We start from the raw sequence: 15,969 nt of genomic DNA on the forward strand, positions 1-15,969 counted from the left end.
TTTCCATGACATTTTCCCATAAGGCAGCATTCTCATGCACCCATATATTAAAGATAATGTTCCGCTTTCATTCCTTTTACTGCCTCATTTATTTGAATATTCCTGTTGCTGTTCATAATATTACAACAATGGACTCACCTTCTTCAGAAGATCCTGACTTTTCTCCCAGGGCTTTCTCAGATCGGTTAATATTAATTCTACTGTAAGTGTCCTCAGTTATAAACTGAAGCCCCTGGTATGTCATGTAATTCTCCATGACCATAAACAACTTCAGAAAACAGATGAAACTTGAGAAATGATGGAAGATTTAAAATTTTAATTTTGTTATTGCTGCCTTCGTCAAAGATTGTTAAAGATAAATATTGTTCACCATTTCCTTTGCAGAGGTGAATTCAGCAAAGAAGCAAATAGACGCTTAACAACATACTTACAGAGAAACAAGAAGGAGTTTACAGAAGAAAAATATTGTAAACCAATGCGACAAAATGATCAAACACGCTGATATAAAAGGAAGTGTCTTGTTCATGGGTGTTTTCGCATTCTGTAAAAAGTAGGAAATGAGAGTCATTTGAGTAACTCAAGCTCCTTTTAGAAAACGACCTGTTTAATGCATCTGATTCCCGTTTGGAAGATTTGTGTTAATTGTGTGTGTGTGTGTGTGTGTGTGTGTGTGTGTGTGTGTGTGTGTGTGTCTGTGAAATTTTCCTCTGTAGTCATGACAAAGAATAAAACTGAGTTTTTGATGTACTTGGCTGTAATTTGGAAGCTAAGGAATGTCTGATAATTTCTGTGTTAGAATATTCACATTTATAGATTCACAAGTAAATGTGGGTTTCCTCTGGGTGCTCCGGTTTCCTCCCACATCCCAAAGACATGCTGTAGATGGATTGGACACTCTAAATTGGCCCTAGGTGTGTGTGTGTGCATGTGTGTGCCTTCTGTGGAAGGTTGGACGTCAGGCTGGCAACTCGACACTGTAAAAACTCCGCTGCCAATCATGAGCGGACAGGTGATCTGCTGTGGCGACCCCTAACTGGGAAAAAGCCGAAAGAAGAAGAAGAAGTAAATACTAGAAAGTCAGTATTTAGATCACTGTAAGCCTAGACAAAAATCCCTATTCAAAACTTCTCTTATAGCCTCAAGGAGTTCAAGACAAGGCAGACCTGGGGAAAATTTGAGACTGACCATCCAGTTATCCAGGTTTATCTTGATGGTGTCAAAGATGCTACTCTTCATGACAGGTAATGGATATTTGTTCCATAGATGAGGAATACATGGGTCTATATCAGCATTTCAAAAATTTAATAGTTTGAATTACAAAATATCGAACTGAAATGATCAAACTATTAAATTTTCGAATGCCGATATAAACAATTAAAAAACAAAAAAAACTAAAGGGTGTAGGCAGGGGGGCAAGCCCCCCTGCATCCCCGCTACTTAAATATACCAACTCAGAGACTGCACTACATTGTAGTAAATGGAAATCTCCCTTTACGGAGATTTCCATTTACCCATTCAATGTTCTGCACTTTCGGCATTCTCGCGTCGACAATATCGCATTCGATATTGTCAGCATTTGAGATGCTGATAGGAACCCAAAATACATTAGGATATAGATATGAGTTGATCACACCAGTGTGACTTATTGATCTGTTGATGAAGGTTTAGTTCCTTTAACTGGCTATTTGAACCACCATTTGTTATGTGAAGGCATGGGAGGTAAAAGAGGGTTGGATCTTTCAAGGCTCAAAAGTCTAGACAGAAAACTAGGGATCGCTCATCTTTGGTAAATTCTTCTCAGACATCAAGACCAGCACCAGGATTTGTGGCTAATGAACTTGCTGACTGCAAACTGGGAGCTGCCATATGCACCACAACAGGTAAATGGATCTAATGTACACTAACAAGTTATGTTTAGACCACAGCCTCAAAGTAAATACCACAAAATTCAGCATTGTACCTTTTGAAAAACCTGGATACCAATGCTTCCATCGCATATGTAACACCCCCCACTACAAACTGACTTGCTCATTAGGGAGTGTGGAACTTTCACTAACAAAGAACTATCCTTTGGCCACCATGTTAACACTGTTGTTAGAAAATCTTTTTATATAGCCTGACTAACCAACAGGGGCATATCTTTGATATATAAGGAGTCAACATCAGCATCTAATCTCTCTCTGCTCCTCCCTTATCAGGCCAGTTATAAAGTAAAATGCCCCTCTTTGGTATTATCTAAGCATATGAGTCAGCTTAACAGAGCATATATTTTCTTACTAAGACATTCAAGGGCAATTCTACCTTGAACAACCCTGACTGCCTTAAAACATTCTTATTATTTTTTCTCTTCTGTTAACTTCTAAGATGGGACCTCTGTTAAAACTACAGAGCCTCAAAGAATCACATATTTTACAACCTCCTTCACATGCACAACATTAATAACATCATGAACACCCACTCAAGGGATTTGAACTTCTTATTTATCACACAGAATGCCTATTTTATGAAATGGACTCCCTGGATCTAAAGCACAGTGATTTCCTAAACATTTTTAGACACAACTTGGATGACTAGATGGGGAATTGTAAGTACACCGTTAGACTGGCCCCTCATTATAAGTAGGGGACACAAGTAGGTCCAAAATAATTAATCCTGTTGGGGGTATTGTATTAATTCAGGTTTGGGTAAATTCATTGCGGGATCATGTGGCTAGGCTACACATTTTCCACCAGGTCAACAGCAAAATAGGACAAGTTAGTATGAGTTGTCTCCACAAAGGAGTCTGTAGCAGACTGAACACAGATGAAAGCCTGCCAGACTGTCTTAATAACTAAGATGTTTGAGACAACTGATCATTTTAGTTATAAATTTCTGAAGTCTCTTGAGAGATATGTTTTAATAAATTCATGCTAATAGGTATTTTATACTCAATAATAGGTACGATAAGATCTGAGAATTAAGACTTATTTGGCTGTAGTGAAGAAACCTCTGTAAATTAGATTTGCCAGATAGAAGGCTTTCCAAACTACTGCAGACACATGATGGTCAAACAATAAGGAATTATCAACAAGAATGCCTAGGTCCCCTTACAACAGCGTCTGATTGGAGGGCTATGTCACCTATATGGTATGGAAAACGTTTTGCTTACCAAAATGAATTGCACTAGATTTTTTACATTTAATTTCAGAGGATTGTCTTTGCATAGATTGTTAACATGGTCTAACTTATGTTGGAGCAACTAAGACACAGTGAAAGAGTTAATAACTATACCCAATTTGCAGTCATTTTGTAGACATTGATAACTATAGGCCAGGAGTTTTGGCCTGAAGATCTGAGAAACAGATGCTAAATAAGGGAAGGACTAGCACTGAGCCTTTTGGTAATATTTATGCTTTAAAATGTGGCATCTGTGACTAACAACATGGCTTCTGTCAACTGGTTTGTTCTCCACTCCACTATTATTTATTTGATTAATTTATTGTCATTTGTTAACTGGGTTGGTCCAACTGAACCAATGGCCCATTTTCAGTGGGGACCTGAAGAGAAATGCTCCAAGTACAATTACAATCATTCAAGGAAGAAATTACATCACAATAAGAATTTATATAACAAAAGATGTTAACACAATTAAACAGTTTTGTATATGTTTTTGAGTAAATCTATACATATATATGTATATACATATATATATATATATATATATATATATATATATATATATATATGGGTCCCTTTCACACGGTCGACATTTCATAAAGTCGAACACCATATGGTCGAGACGATAAGATTGACTTTTGAAATGTCTACCATGCAGAACGGACATCTCTGTACAGTGCAGAATGGTAAGATTTCCATCTTCCGCACTGTAGTGTGATCTTGGAGTTGGTATATTTATGTTCTGCGGAAGGTGTGGTGGGTGGAGCAATGTGAAGGTAAGTGATTGCTGTGTTTTTTTTTTTTTTTACATGATCGACATTTCAAAAGTCGATCATATGGTCTTGGCCATATGGTCTTTGACTTTATGAGATATCGACCATGTAAATATATATATATATATATATATATATATATATATATATATATATATATATATATATATATGTATATTTATATATGTATATACACAGTATATACACATTAACAACATGATAGTGTGCATGCAAAGAAGAAGAAAATATTATTTCCAAGTAGTGGGAGTTGGAATGTTTTGCTAGGAAGAGGGGCAAGAAGAGAGGAAGAAGAAGGATGTTGAGTAAAAGAAAGTGGTATTAGAAAGAAGGTAAGTAGGATCAGGTTGGCACTAGGCAGGGACAAGACCGGGTGTTTTGTATGTAGTGCTTGAGTGGGACTTATGGTGGATACTTGTTATATTATGATGAAGAGAGCTCCAGGAGTGAGCTGCAGGGTATCTATGTAATGACTTACCAATATTTTTCAGTGGTTTGTAGATGTCTAGAAGCTGTTTGTCTGATGAACAGAGTTGATGTCTAGGGTTATATTGGGACACAATACACTACAGAAGATAAAGACTTATATTAATATGTACAAGTCTGTTAATAATACTTGAATGGGATAGTATTAAAGGCCTTGATAAAATCTAGACATGCTGTATGCATTGTAAAATTGCCAACCACTGCTTCCATTATTTTTTCAAAGAAATTAAGAGGCTAAAGAGGCAGGACCTTCCTTTAGACAAAACCAAATTGATGAAGGGCCAAGATTAAGATAATTTTAAATTCCAGATTAATGAGGCCTGAGATAATATGTTTCATAGTTTTTCATATGAGGCTAATGAGACTAAAGGGTCTGTAGTCACCAGGGTCCACCATTGTGAAATGGCATTAAAATGGTTGCGTTCCAGGCTTCTGGAATGCCACCATTGGTAATGCTTAGATTAAAGAATTTAAGTAGGTGTTCAGACAAGCTTTATTTGGTACTGATAATCAAACAGCCTGATATATTAACAGGGCCTATTGATGATGTTTTCTTAACTTTTGCAAGGGCTAAGAGAATTTGCTCCAAAGCAGTTAGAGGAGGAGGAGGCTGAGAGTGTGGCATCTCTGGAATTGCTGTAACTGTGTTTAATGTAAAACTGAAATTAAATCTGTCAGCTAGAATATCAGCTATTTCCATTGGGACAGAGTGTACAATATTATTGTGGACAAACTCTGAACATTGTTTAGTACTAGTTCTTAACTTCCTGACTTGCATTCACTCCAGAGCAGCTCTTTTGAGTGTGCACCTTTAACCCCTAGTGGACATGGCTTAAGCCTTTAAAAACGAAGTTATCACCTTACATTTCTAGAAAGCTCTCATTGAAAGAGGTCAAATATCAATAGAGTTGTGTTTGCCATCACATATGGTTCAAGACAAAATATCCTGGTACCTTGTAAGTAACATGGTTTTGGGATTATTAATGCAAATATGAACAATCAATATTTGACGCCTAGAGGAGCAGTAGGGTGTAACTGCAGAAGACGCCTGGAGGAGCACTCAACTTTAATGAGTTTTAATATGTGTGGTTATTTTTGTTTTCAGTGGCTATTGTGCCCTGTCAAGCCTCATAACCTTCTACAATTCTAATAGGGAATTGTGGTCTACCAACAAAGCTCTAACAGAAAATATCCAGTGTAAAAATAGCTCAGGAGACTCTCGCTCTTCACTAATGAAGTTGCAAAAGTCTGGAATTCCCTGTCTCCTGACCTCGGGCTACAAAAATATGCAACCACCTTCAAAACCCAGTTAAAATCCTACCTATAAACCAACCATTTATGTACCTGCAAAGGACCTCCCTGAACTCCCATCCACTTGAAAGAGGGTACTCCCATTGCTTTAGTCAAACATATAATACTGTATTACACCCTCTCTTTTTGTAGGGGGTTGGGAGGGTAGCCTAATGGTTAAGGTGGGTTTGAGTCTCACAAGGGATATTGGGCTAAGCTTTAAATGGCAAGAGGCAGAGCAGTGCTTATGAACATACTGTTCATAGGTTCATAGGTAAGTACTAGGCTATTGGCCCTAGGGCCTATATAAGCCTAGCCAAATGGTACCCTGGCTTTTGCCACCCAAGAAAATTATTTTCCTGTGCCCCTGTCGAGTAGAGCTACAGAAGTGATCCCAGGGTGAATTGTCTATCTCCCATCCAATCATCAAGATTTTTCTTGAAGAGTGCTAATGAAGAACTTTGCTTGATATAGATAGGTGGTTTGTTCCAGAGTATGGGAAGTCTCTGGGACAGGAATCTATCCCTCCAGCATGTTCTGTTTATTGTGGTGATAAGGTTTAGGTCCCTAGAGTGTGTAGCTTGGACGGATTGGGATTTCTTTAAGTGGAGCATGTTCAACAGCTCTGGGTTTGACATAGCTTTGTATTTTAGGCAGAGATCGCCTCTGAGTAGGCGATATGCGATGGAGTAAAGCTGGAGTTTTTTGAGATGGTCTGTTTAGGGCATCTGTTTGAGGCTGGTAATCCTCTTTGTGAGGTATTTCTGTGGCCTTTCCAGTTGTTGTTGATGTCTTGTGAGGTACATACCAAAAGAGGCGCTGTACTCTATAATGGGTCTAATGAATGATGAGTAGAGAGGAACAATGACTTCTTTTTTCCTGGATGAGAAACCTTTTGTGATGAGGTGTGCCACGTAGAAGGATTTCCTGACTACTGTGGTGATGTGATTATCAAAAGAGGGACTACTGTCCACCTGTGTCCCAAGGTCTCTTATCACACTTTCGGTGTTAAGCAGACTACCGCCTATGTGGTAGTAAATGGGTACAGAGTTTTTACCAAAAGGGATGACAATGAACTTTTTGGCATTGAGCTTCAGGCCATGGCTTTGACACCAGGCATCTGTCTCAGTGAGGCCCTTTTGTAGGATGTCCACATTGGTAGGAGTTTTGATTATGGCTCCTAGTTTGCACTCATCTGCAAACTTCATTGGCCAAAGACCTTCTGTGTTAGCCTGTACTTCAGAGAAGTAGATAACAAACCGGAGAGGACCCAGGACTGAACCCTGTGGTACTCCACTTGTCACTGGTCTGAAGTTGGATTTGGAGTTTGCTACTTTCACAGTGTGGGTTCTGTCAGTGAGCCAGTTGGCAACCCATCTTGTGACATAGGGATTTATACATGTTTAGTGAGTTTATCTATAATTCCAGAGTGGGGGATGGTGTCAAAAGCCTTGGAGAGATCTAGACAGGCTGTGTGAACCACCTTACCCTCATCTACGGCTTTGGTGACCACTTCAAATAAGTTTCTCAGGTTTAGGAGACATGATCTGCCTTTTACAAACCCGAACTGGGTAGGGTCCAGAGTTTGGAGATTACCAATGTCATTGTTTATAAGTTCCGTGATGATAAATTCTATAGTCTTGCAGAACAGGCTCATCAGGCTAATGGGGTGGTAGTTCCTGGGGTCCATAGTGGCTCCCCCTTTGTGGAGTGGGATAACTGTTGCTGTGTGCCATTTAGTGGGCACAAAGCCTCAGGTGAGGCTATGATTGAACATGGTACATAGGTGGGGTGGCAGTTCGTTCTGTAGTTTGTGTAGAATGCAGCCTGGGATGTTGTCAGGTCACATGGTTGATGTATTCTTGGCTTTGGAGAGTGTGTTTTTTTACCTGTGCAGCCATGATTACAAAAACTTTGCGTTCTTCTGGTATAGAGATGGGCCCTTTAGGGGATAAGATGGGGATAAAGTTAATACTGAACCTATCTGCCAGGATGTTGGCAATATCAGCTGATTCCATATAATTAGTGCCATTGTGCTGTAACTCAGAGTATATCTGAGTGTTGCCATTGAGATTCTTGACATAGCTATAGACTGCTTTGTGGTTGTCTTTAGAATCAGTGGCGATTTTGATTTCGTAACTAGCATTGGAGGATTTTTATGTGGGACCTCAGCTTCTTACTCAGGCTGATCAGGGAGTTCCTCCAATCATGGGATTTTACTCTTTTTTTTCAACAGTTTCTTTCTTCTTTTGTAGAGTTTGTTTATGGCAGGGGACCACCATATTGGCTTCCTTTTTTTGGAGGATAGCATCTTAGTTCTGTAGGGATTGCACGATCCATGCACTCGTGTAAGTGCTTATAAAGTGCATTTGTATAGGATTCAACAGCTGTACCTCTATTGTCCATCAGCATGGGTGTCATGAAGTTTGCCACTTCTGTCTTAAGAAGCGTGAAGTTGGCTTTGGAGAATTTTTTTTACGGTGGTTTCCCTAATGGGGGGTGGGGTGGGATGTGGATGCGTAGGGTGATTAGCTTGTGGTTGGGTCTGACCAAAGAGGAATTGACCTCTGGTGTGGAACACCAGTTGCCTATGTTGGTAATGACCAGGTCTAGGATATTGTTGCCCCTGGTGGGGGCGTGAATAAGTTGATCCAAGGCATTGGAATTAATGAATTTCAGAAAATGTTCAGCACAAGAGTTGGTACATGAGTAGTTTTCCCAATTAATGGTGGGGTAGTTGAAATCTCCCATTATTAGGGTGTTAGGTTGTACCCTAATATTTTCCAGTGTATCAAGGAATGAGGAGTGGGAATCCTGGGGCATGGAGTGGGATCTGTAGCAAGCTACAATTTGGATTGTGGTCTTGCCCAGAGTTAGTTGCACTTGGATAATCTCGGATGCATTATGCTGAGCAACTAGCCTGGAGGTGTGGATATCCTTAATGAATATGGACATGCCTCTATCTTTAGTGTTTCAGTGTAGGTTAGGTGGCCGAAAGGTGTGGTATGAATTATAGCCTGGTTTTGCAGGGGTGCTGTCTGGAGCCTTGAACCAGGTCTTTGTCATTGCACAGATGTTGATGTTCTCCATTTTAAGGAGTGCCTCAAGTGAGTGCATTTTGAGGTTTAGACTTCTAGCATTGAGTAGCATTACCCTCATATTTTGCTTGCTTGTACCTGTTATGATGGTGAATTTGTCATTTGAACCTTGCCTAAAAAGGCACTATAGGGGTGGCAAGAGCCTTAGCCAGTATCAGGAATCCCAAAGGCGACAGGTGCAGGCCATCTCTGGCAAAGCATCGTGGTTTGTCGATCATGTCATCCCAGGCAGACAGATACTGGATCCCCTTAGAATGTCAATCATTTTGCCCTTGTACTGTGGTATCATTCTGGATGATGGCAGGATGCTACTTAGGGCTAGGGTCATACCCGCCTGGGCTACCAGATCAGACAGCTCCTCCATGTCTCTTTTCATGTAGTCTAGGGAGGTACATCTCAGGTCATTCTCACCAACATGGTCAATGACAGAGTCATATTTTTACTTGTTGTGGAGTGACCTGAGTGCGTGCATTATGTGACGGATCCTGGCACCTGACATGCAGCTTACAGTAACTTTCTCTTTGTTTAGCCTGGTGAGTAGAACATCAGTGTGCCTGACCATAGTGTCACCTATAACTAGAGTGTTGGGTACGTTGTTATGCCTTATAGGCTATAGTTGAGTGGCACACTGAGTTTGTGGGCTGTGTGTCATTTGAGTTGTGTTGGGGGGTGGAGGTTGCTTGCGTTTTTGCTTTGAAGGTCCCTGTTGCTTGGGTAGATTTTTATTGAGAGCCTCTTCAAATGTAGGTGTGTGTTTTGTGTTTCTATGTGTGTGTTTTGGTGGTGTAGGTTTTGAGGGACTATGTGATGAGTGTGGTGTGGTGCAAGTATTTACCTTCTCCTTTTGACTGTCTAGTCCAATCTTGGGTGAAGAGAGCTTTGCTTCCAGTTTGGCAATATAAGTGTGTCTCTCACAGGTTGTAGTGTTGGGTGGTAGGAGGAGAGGGTTGTCTGTGTACATGAGGCAATTGCTGCATTGCCCCAAGATGCCCAGATTCATCAGGTAGACAGGAGAAAACACCGGGAGCTGACCCTTAGACATGCCTGGATAGGTACTTATTTATTAAGTACTAAAAACCATTTTCCTCAAGACAAGTGACGAAAGTTGAGTGCTGTAGTAATTTGTAGCTTATTTAGTGCTTACAATGAGTTCTGAACAAATGCTGAGCTCAAAGAAACAGATTTGAATGCTGAAACTAAAAAAACTGGCTAGTTCTAAGAAACAAAATTAAGCTAGAAGGCTTCCCTCCAACGCAAAAAGGCTTGGAGGCTCAGAAGCTTACAAACAGTCCTGGATATAGCAAATTTGTATCTGGACTAGACGACTTACAGGAAAGGCAGGAAACAAGCTTAGACATTTTTTTTTTACTTATCTATATATTATTAGCATGCTAACCTTTCTATACTTACGTACTTGTATTAACCCTGTATTATCAGCATGTTTACCTTGCTACAGCTATATCTTGAGTGACATATATATACTGCTCATAGTATGTAATCATTTTTCTGGAGCTTTTCTCCCCAGGACTCCGCTGAAAACAGATACTAGCTGTCCAGCCGAGCCATCCTGGTAAACAAATATTAAATATATAAATAAATAAAAATAAAATAAATTGTAAATTCATGGTTAGCTTTGAGATTCATGATTCACTGAAGCTCTTTACTAGTTTAATTAAAGTAACTAGAATGTGACCTCTTATAAGCATTAAGCAATTTTGGGTAATCCACCTTAAAGGTTTGCTTTTTTTTAAATTTGAATAGATACTGTCTTATCAAACCAGCTATTAAAGGGGGAGTAGAAGTTGGACAGATAAGCATCAGCTTTAGCAATATGATCAGTCAGTGGAGGATTACAGCAAACTGTGTTTGGGTCATCAAGTAACTGAAGAAGGTTTGCTTTTGAGAAGACCATAAAAACGGAGCTATTTGCCAATAGTTTTAAAGGAATAGGTCAGTGATTTATGGTCTGACTTAAAAAGGTAGGAAGATACATATGGACATGTGCAAGAAGTGGCCATATTTGTGAGGACTAGATAAAGGATACTATCTCCTCCCAAGCTAACAGATATTGGATCCCCTAGAATGACACCAGCTGCACAGCCAATAACAAGTCAATTAACTTGTCTTTGAATTTCAGCATCATTCTGGGTGATGGCAAACTACCACTTAGGACCAGCATATCTCCAGCCTTAGACACATTCATAGTAAGCACAATCATACTCTTCTACATATCTCTCTGGCTAAAGTGCCTAAGGTCAGTCATCTCCTATCAGGTCATAATCTCATTTGTTAGGATGGAGGGAGCTAAGATGTCTGGTTACATTCTGTATTCCGGTTCCAGAAAGCTGTCACCTTATTCTTATAGGTTCATAGGTTCATAGATTAGTACTAAGCTAACTGCCCTGCACCCTGTGTTTGTAAGGCAAACACCTTAACCATTAGGCCACCCTCCCACCATTATCACATCTGGTAGGAGTGGTGTTCATAAGTCTCACAACAGAGCCACCTATTAATAAAACATTACCATGATTTGATTAAGGGGCAATAGGCCATAAGGGTTTGGAGTTTGCACACTTGTACTGTTGTGATTCTTTTAGGTATGTGTGCAGACTGTGGGTGTGAAGGATGAAGATGGGTGTATTTATGTATGTGTGTAGGCTGTGGGTGTGAAGAATGAAGATGGCTGCATTTAGGTATGTGTAGAAGCTGTGGGTGTGAAGGATGAAAAGGGGTGCACTTGGGGATGTTTGCAGGCTATGGGTGTAAAGGATAAAGATGGGTGTATTACTATGTGAATTAATATCTGAAGTTTTTTAGCATTTGTTCTTTGAAGCTTTGGCAGAGTTAACAACTTCATCAAAAGTTGGTTTAGTACAAATTACTCCCAGTTACTCTCGGAGTTCCCCAAGGGTCTATCCTTTGCCCTCTGCTATTCTCACCTTTCTCTAACAACCTACATACTGCCACCACACAAGCATCTCTTATACAGTACGCAGATGACTCTACTCTCATCTGCTCTGCCCCCACTACTCTACCAGAACTACAACAAATCACACAGGAATCATTCTCTTCTGTAGAAAGCTGGCTATCCAATGCTCAGCTCCTACTCAACCCAAGTAAGACAAAACTTCTCCTGTTCCAACCTTCCAAAGCCACACAAAACACCCCCCACTTCAACATTCTTGCCAAAGATAATACCATTATCTCTCCATCAGAACACACAAAATTACTTGATGTGGAAATAGACGACAAACTTAGATTTGACACCCACATATCTCTCACAATAAAAAAAGTTCACAAGAAACTTGGTGCATTATATTGAAACCGCCAATTCTTAACCAAGGCAGCTAGAATCTCCATAGCCAATTCCCAGCTAATCTCCACCCCGCTCTATGCATCCCCGATACTTACCAACCTTAGACAGACAGACCTATACAAGCCGGATGCTTGTTACAACAAAATTGCTGAAATTGACACTGGAACCTCCTACCACAGCCATCATTGTATCTCCCTTAAAGAAGTAAACTGGCTAGAACTTCCACAACTCCTTCACTTTAATCAACTCACCCTCACTCATAAACTTATTAACCACCCCCTTAACATCCCTTCCTTTCAAACCCTTCTCCAATCCTATCACCCCACTAGGCCCCTAAGATCAAGCAACAAAAATCAACTCACTGTTATCAAACCCAAAAACTCAGCAGGAGAAGCCATATTTTCATGTACCGTATCTAAACTTTGGAACAATCTTCCACCCTCTATAACTACCCTACCTTCCAGCAGTCTTTTCAAGACTGCACTCAAATTCCACTTAAATTTGCACTGGCTTTGTACTTGTTCTAATCCAGACTAACACCCCCCACTTACCCCCCCCACCTAGACTCTTAACCCAACTATACTACCGCCACAACTAACCACAGTCAGAATTAGCTAGTTGTCTTAACATACTTTAACATCTTGTCTGACAACTTTGTTACTAACATTATAAACAACAAGAAACTATCTTAACTTGCAACATTTACTGTATATACTGTTGATAATCAAGTATCTTGTTATTGTATTAAAGCCAACAACCTATAATGTTGTTTACTGTTGCTGCAACTTTGTATCTCTATTTATCATGTACATGATGTGGAGCTTTTCTCCCCAGCCATCCGCTGAAAAGGGACTTGCGTCCAGTCAGAATTTCCCGGTAAACAAATGTAAATAAATAAATAAATAATCTGCATGTATGTGTGTGTGTGTGTGTGTGTGTGTGTGTGTGTGTGTGTGTGTGTGTGTGTGCACGTGTGTGTGTGTGTGTGTGTGTGTGTGTGTGTGTGTGTGTGTGTGTGTGTGTGTGTGTGTGTGTGTGTGTGTGTGTGTGTGTGTGTGTGTGTGTGTGTGTGTGTGTGTGTGTGTGTGTGTGTGTGTGTGTGTGTGTGTGTGTGTGTGTGTGTGTGTGTGTGTGTGTGTGTGTGTGTGTGTGTGTGTGTGTTGTGTATACTAAATGTGTTCTGAGGTGAGAATGGCACCCTACAAGTTAAGTAAATTCTTACCCTTCTCACATACTGAATACTTGTGAAGTAGTGATAAGAAGTTTTCTGTAAGCATGAGGCAGGTGTTATACTGTCTCAGAATACATAGTGATATCAGATGGGTTACAGAAGGGACACAAGCTGACTGAGATCCCACATTAGCCAGTGCAGACAAAGGAATATAAAATAAACAAGAAATATTAATAACAGTCTTGGTATAAGACCTAAAAGGATACTTGACTGCACTGGAATAATAATCCTATTTGTTAACCAGGCAGGAACATTAGGCAGACAATCCCTTTTTAGAGGTGACCCAGGAGTAATATCTGGTGATGTGACTTGCTCAAGGTCACACATGAGACAGGCTATGGCTTAGGGAATCAAACCCTGTACCAGAGAAACTAAATCTTACAACCTTAAAGTCTGTGATAACTGCCAGACAAGAAGAGAAAGAGAAGATAATATCAGGTACAACTAAAGGAAAGAAAATGTCAGGATGTGACTACTGTGCTATTCACAAGTGCAAAAAAATGTAAAATAAATGAGTAGGATCATAAAGGAATCAGTAACAAGTGGCAAATTTAAAAGAAATAGCTTCAGCTGGTAGGCTAGTGGGGCCTCTCTCTGAGTAAAAACAATCAGCTACAGATAGTGTAAACCAGTACTTCCAGGGTAGTTATTGTAATAGCTACAGATAATCTGAGTGGTAGAAGTGCAGGAACTGTAAAGAGAATAGCTTTAGCCAAGTAATAGAAGTAACCCTGTAATCTGTACTATAGTAACATAAGCCAGTATCCTTCAATGCTGCACCTTTACAGGAATCAGTATTCAGCAGTAATACAACATCATTAATGATCAAAACGTTCACTCAGTAGCTGAGGAAATAACCCATCTTGTTTTTATATAACTAGTGTCAGTAACAGGCAACACTGCAGTACTGTCTTAAATACTGTCAGTACTGAGCAACAGTTTTGAAGCAACATGGTGCAACAGTGCAGTATTACCGCTGTAGTCAAGTCAGGAAAATAAAAGTGAATAACAGTGTAATACCAATAAGATGAAATAATTGCAAGTTATTTACAATCCGTGACACAATAGTCAGTAGTAGAGCAAAAGTAGTAATTTCAGCAATGTGTGCAGAAGATGCTCAGTCAGAAAATGAACAAGCTTTTTGAAAATGAACAAGCTAAAAAGTGAGACAATGACTTCACTCTGTGAAGTAAGGGGGTAGTAAAAATGTGGCAGTAATACAACTAGCTTGTAATTAAAAAAGACACTGAAATTTATATAAAGTGCAACCAATTTATTTCTTTTTTTCTAGCACTTAAATCTGCTCTTTCATGCATTTGTGAATTAATTTTATCCGGGTTTATGTAATCAGTTTGCTACACTGCAATATAAAGTTAAAAAAAATATTCCTGAAAAGTGTGCATGTCTGTTTTATCCATCTCTGGAGATGAACTGTCAGAGGCTTTTCAAAAGAATGTGTTTCTTGGATTCTGCAATCTATGATCGTAACAGCATCTCTGTATATCTGTAGCACTTGGATTTTTTTTCTGATAATAGCAGCTTATATTACTTATTTTCAGATTGTTTTGCTAAACAATCTTTTCATACAACCATGTTTATTCTGTATTTTCAACTAACTACGGAAACAGAGAACAACCATGTTCTTCCAAACTCACATTTAATAATAATAGTTTTATAGTTTCATAGGTGTACATCAGGTTAATGACCACAGGGGCCTTTTTAAGCCTAGCCATGCATCTCAAACATATCTGACAAATTTTGGGACCTTAAGATTATACTACGGGTGTATGTAGGTTACGGCTTGGGTGGTCAAACATTTACAGGCTGTCTGTGTCCATTAGGGACATAGGTGCCAGACCAGAGGTGAATTTCCATTTCCCCATCCACTGGTTAAAATTAGATTTGAATTGGTTTAAGCAAGAACTCTGTTTCACATGGATGGGAAGCCTGATCCAGAAAAGAGGTATTCTCTGAGACACATATTGGTTTCTCCAACATGTGCTATTTATGTTGCAAGTAAAGTAACATTCCTTAGACTGGTTATTTCTGATGTCATTTGTTTTGCAAATATGTAAAAGGCCCACCAGCATGGGATCCAAGGATGCCTTGTATGTCAGGCATAGATGACTCCTCAACAGTCTTAGGGAGACCAAGTACAGGGACAGAGCTTTAAGGTGAACTGTGAAGGATGTGTTGTACGGAGCTCTGAGGCAGCCTATGAAGGGTGTGTTGTTGATGCCCTGTATCCTTTTTGTGAGAAACCTCTGTGGATGTTCCAGTTGTTGCATGTGCCTGGTCAGGTACACATAAAAGGGGGTGTTGTACTCAATGATTGGTCTGATGAGGGCCAAAAATAGTGAAAGAATAACTTCCTTGGACCTAGATACCAAACCCTTGATTATAAATTATGCAATGTCTTTACTACTGTAGTCACATAATGATCGAAGGCCACATTACTCTCTACATGTTCCTCCAAATTAAAGGCTACTTGATCTACTCTTACGGGTGTGTTATTAATGAGGTAGTTTCTAGTAGTGGCCAATATCCCAAAGGATACTATTATGGATGGCATAGCATTGAGTACCAGACTGTGTCTCTGAC

At 39.7% G+C, this 15,969-nt stretch overlaps 1 protein-coding gene across 1 annotated transcript in view; it reads right to left on the minus strand.

The window, feature by feature from the left end:
- Positions 1-449: 449 nt before the first annotated feature.
- The window catches only part of LOC122807956, a 303,157-nt gene continuing 287,637 nt past the window's right edge, over positions 450-15,969 (minus strand). Inside the window, exon 7 of the mRNA XM_044078987.1 lies at positions 450-541. Coding sequence (XP_043934922.1) covers positions 450-541 — 92 coding nt within the window. The remainder of the gene's footprint in view (positions 542-15,969) is intronic.

The sequence above is a fragment of the Protopterus annectens genome, chromosome 8.part0, assembly GCF_019279795.1.
Source record: "Protopterus annectens isolate FY-2018-M chromosome 8.part0, PAN1.0, whole genome shotgun sequence".
Classification (NCBI taxonomy): Eukaryota; Metazoa; Chordata; order Ceratodontiformes; family Protopteridae; genus Protopterus; species Protopterus annectens.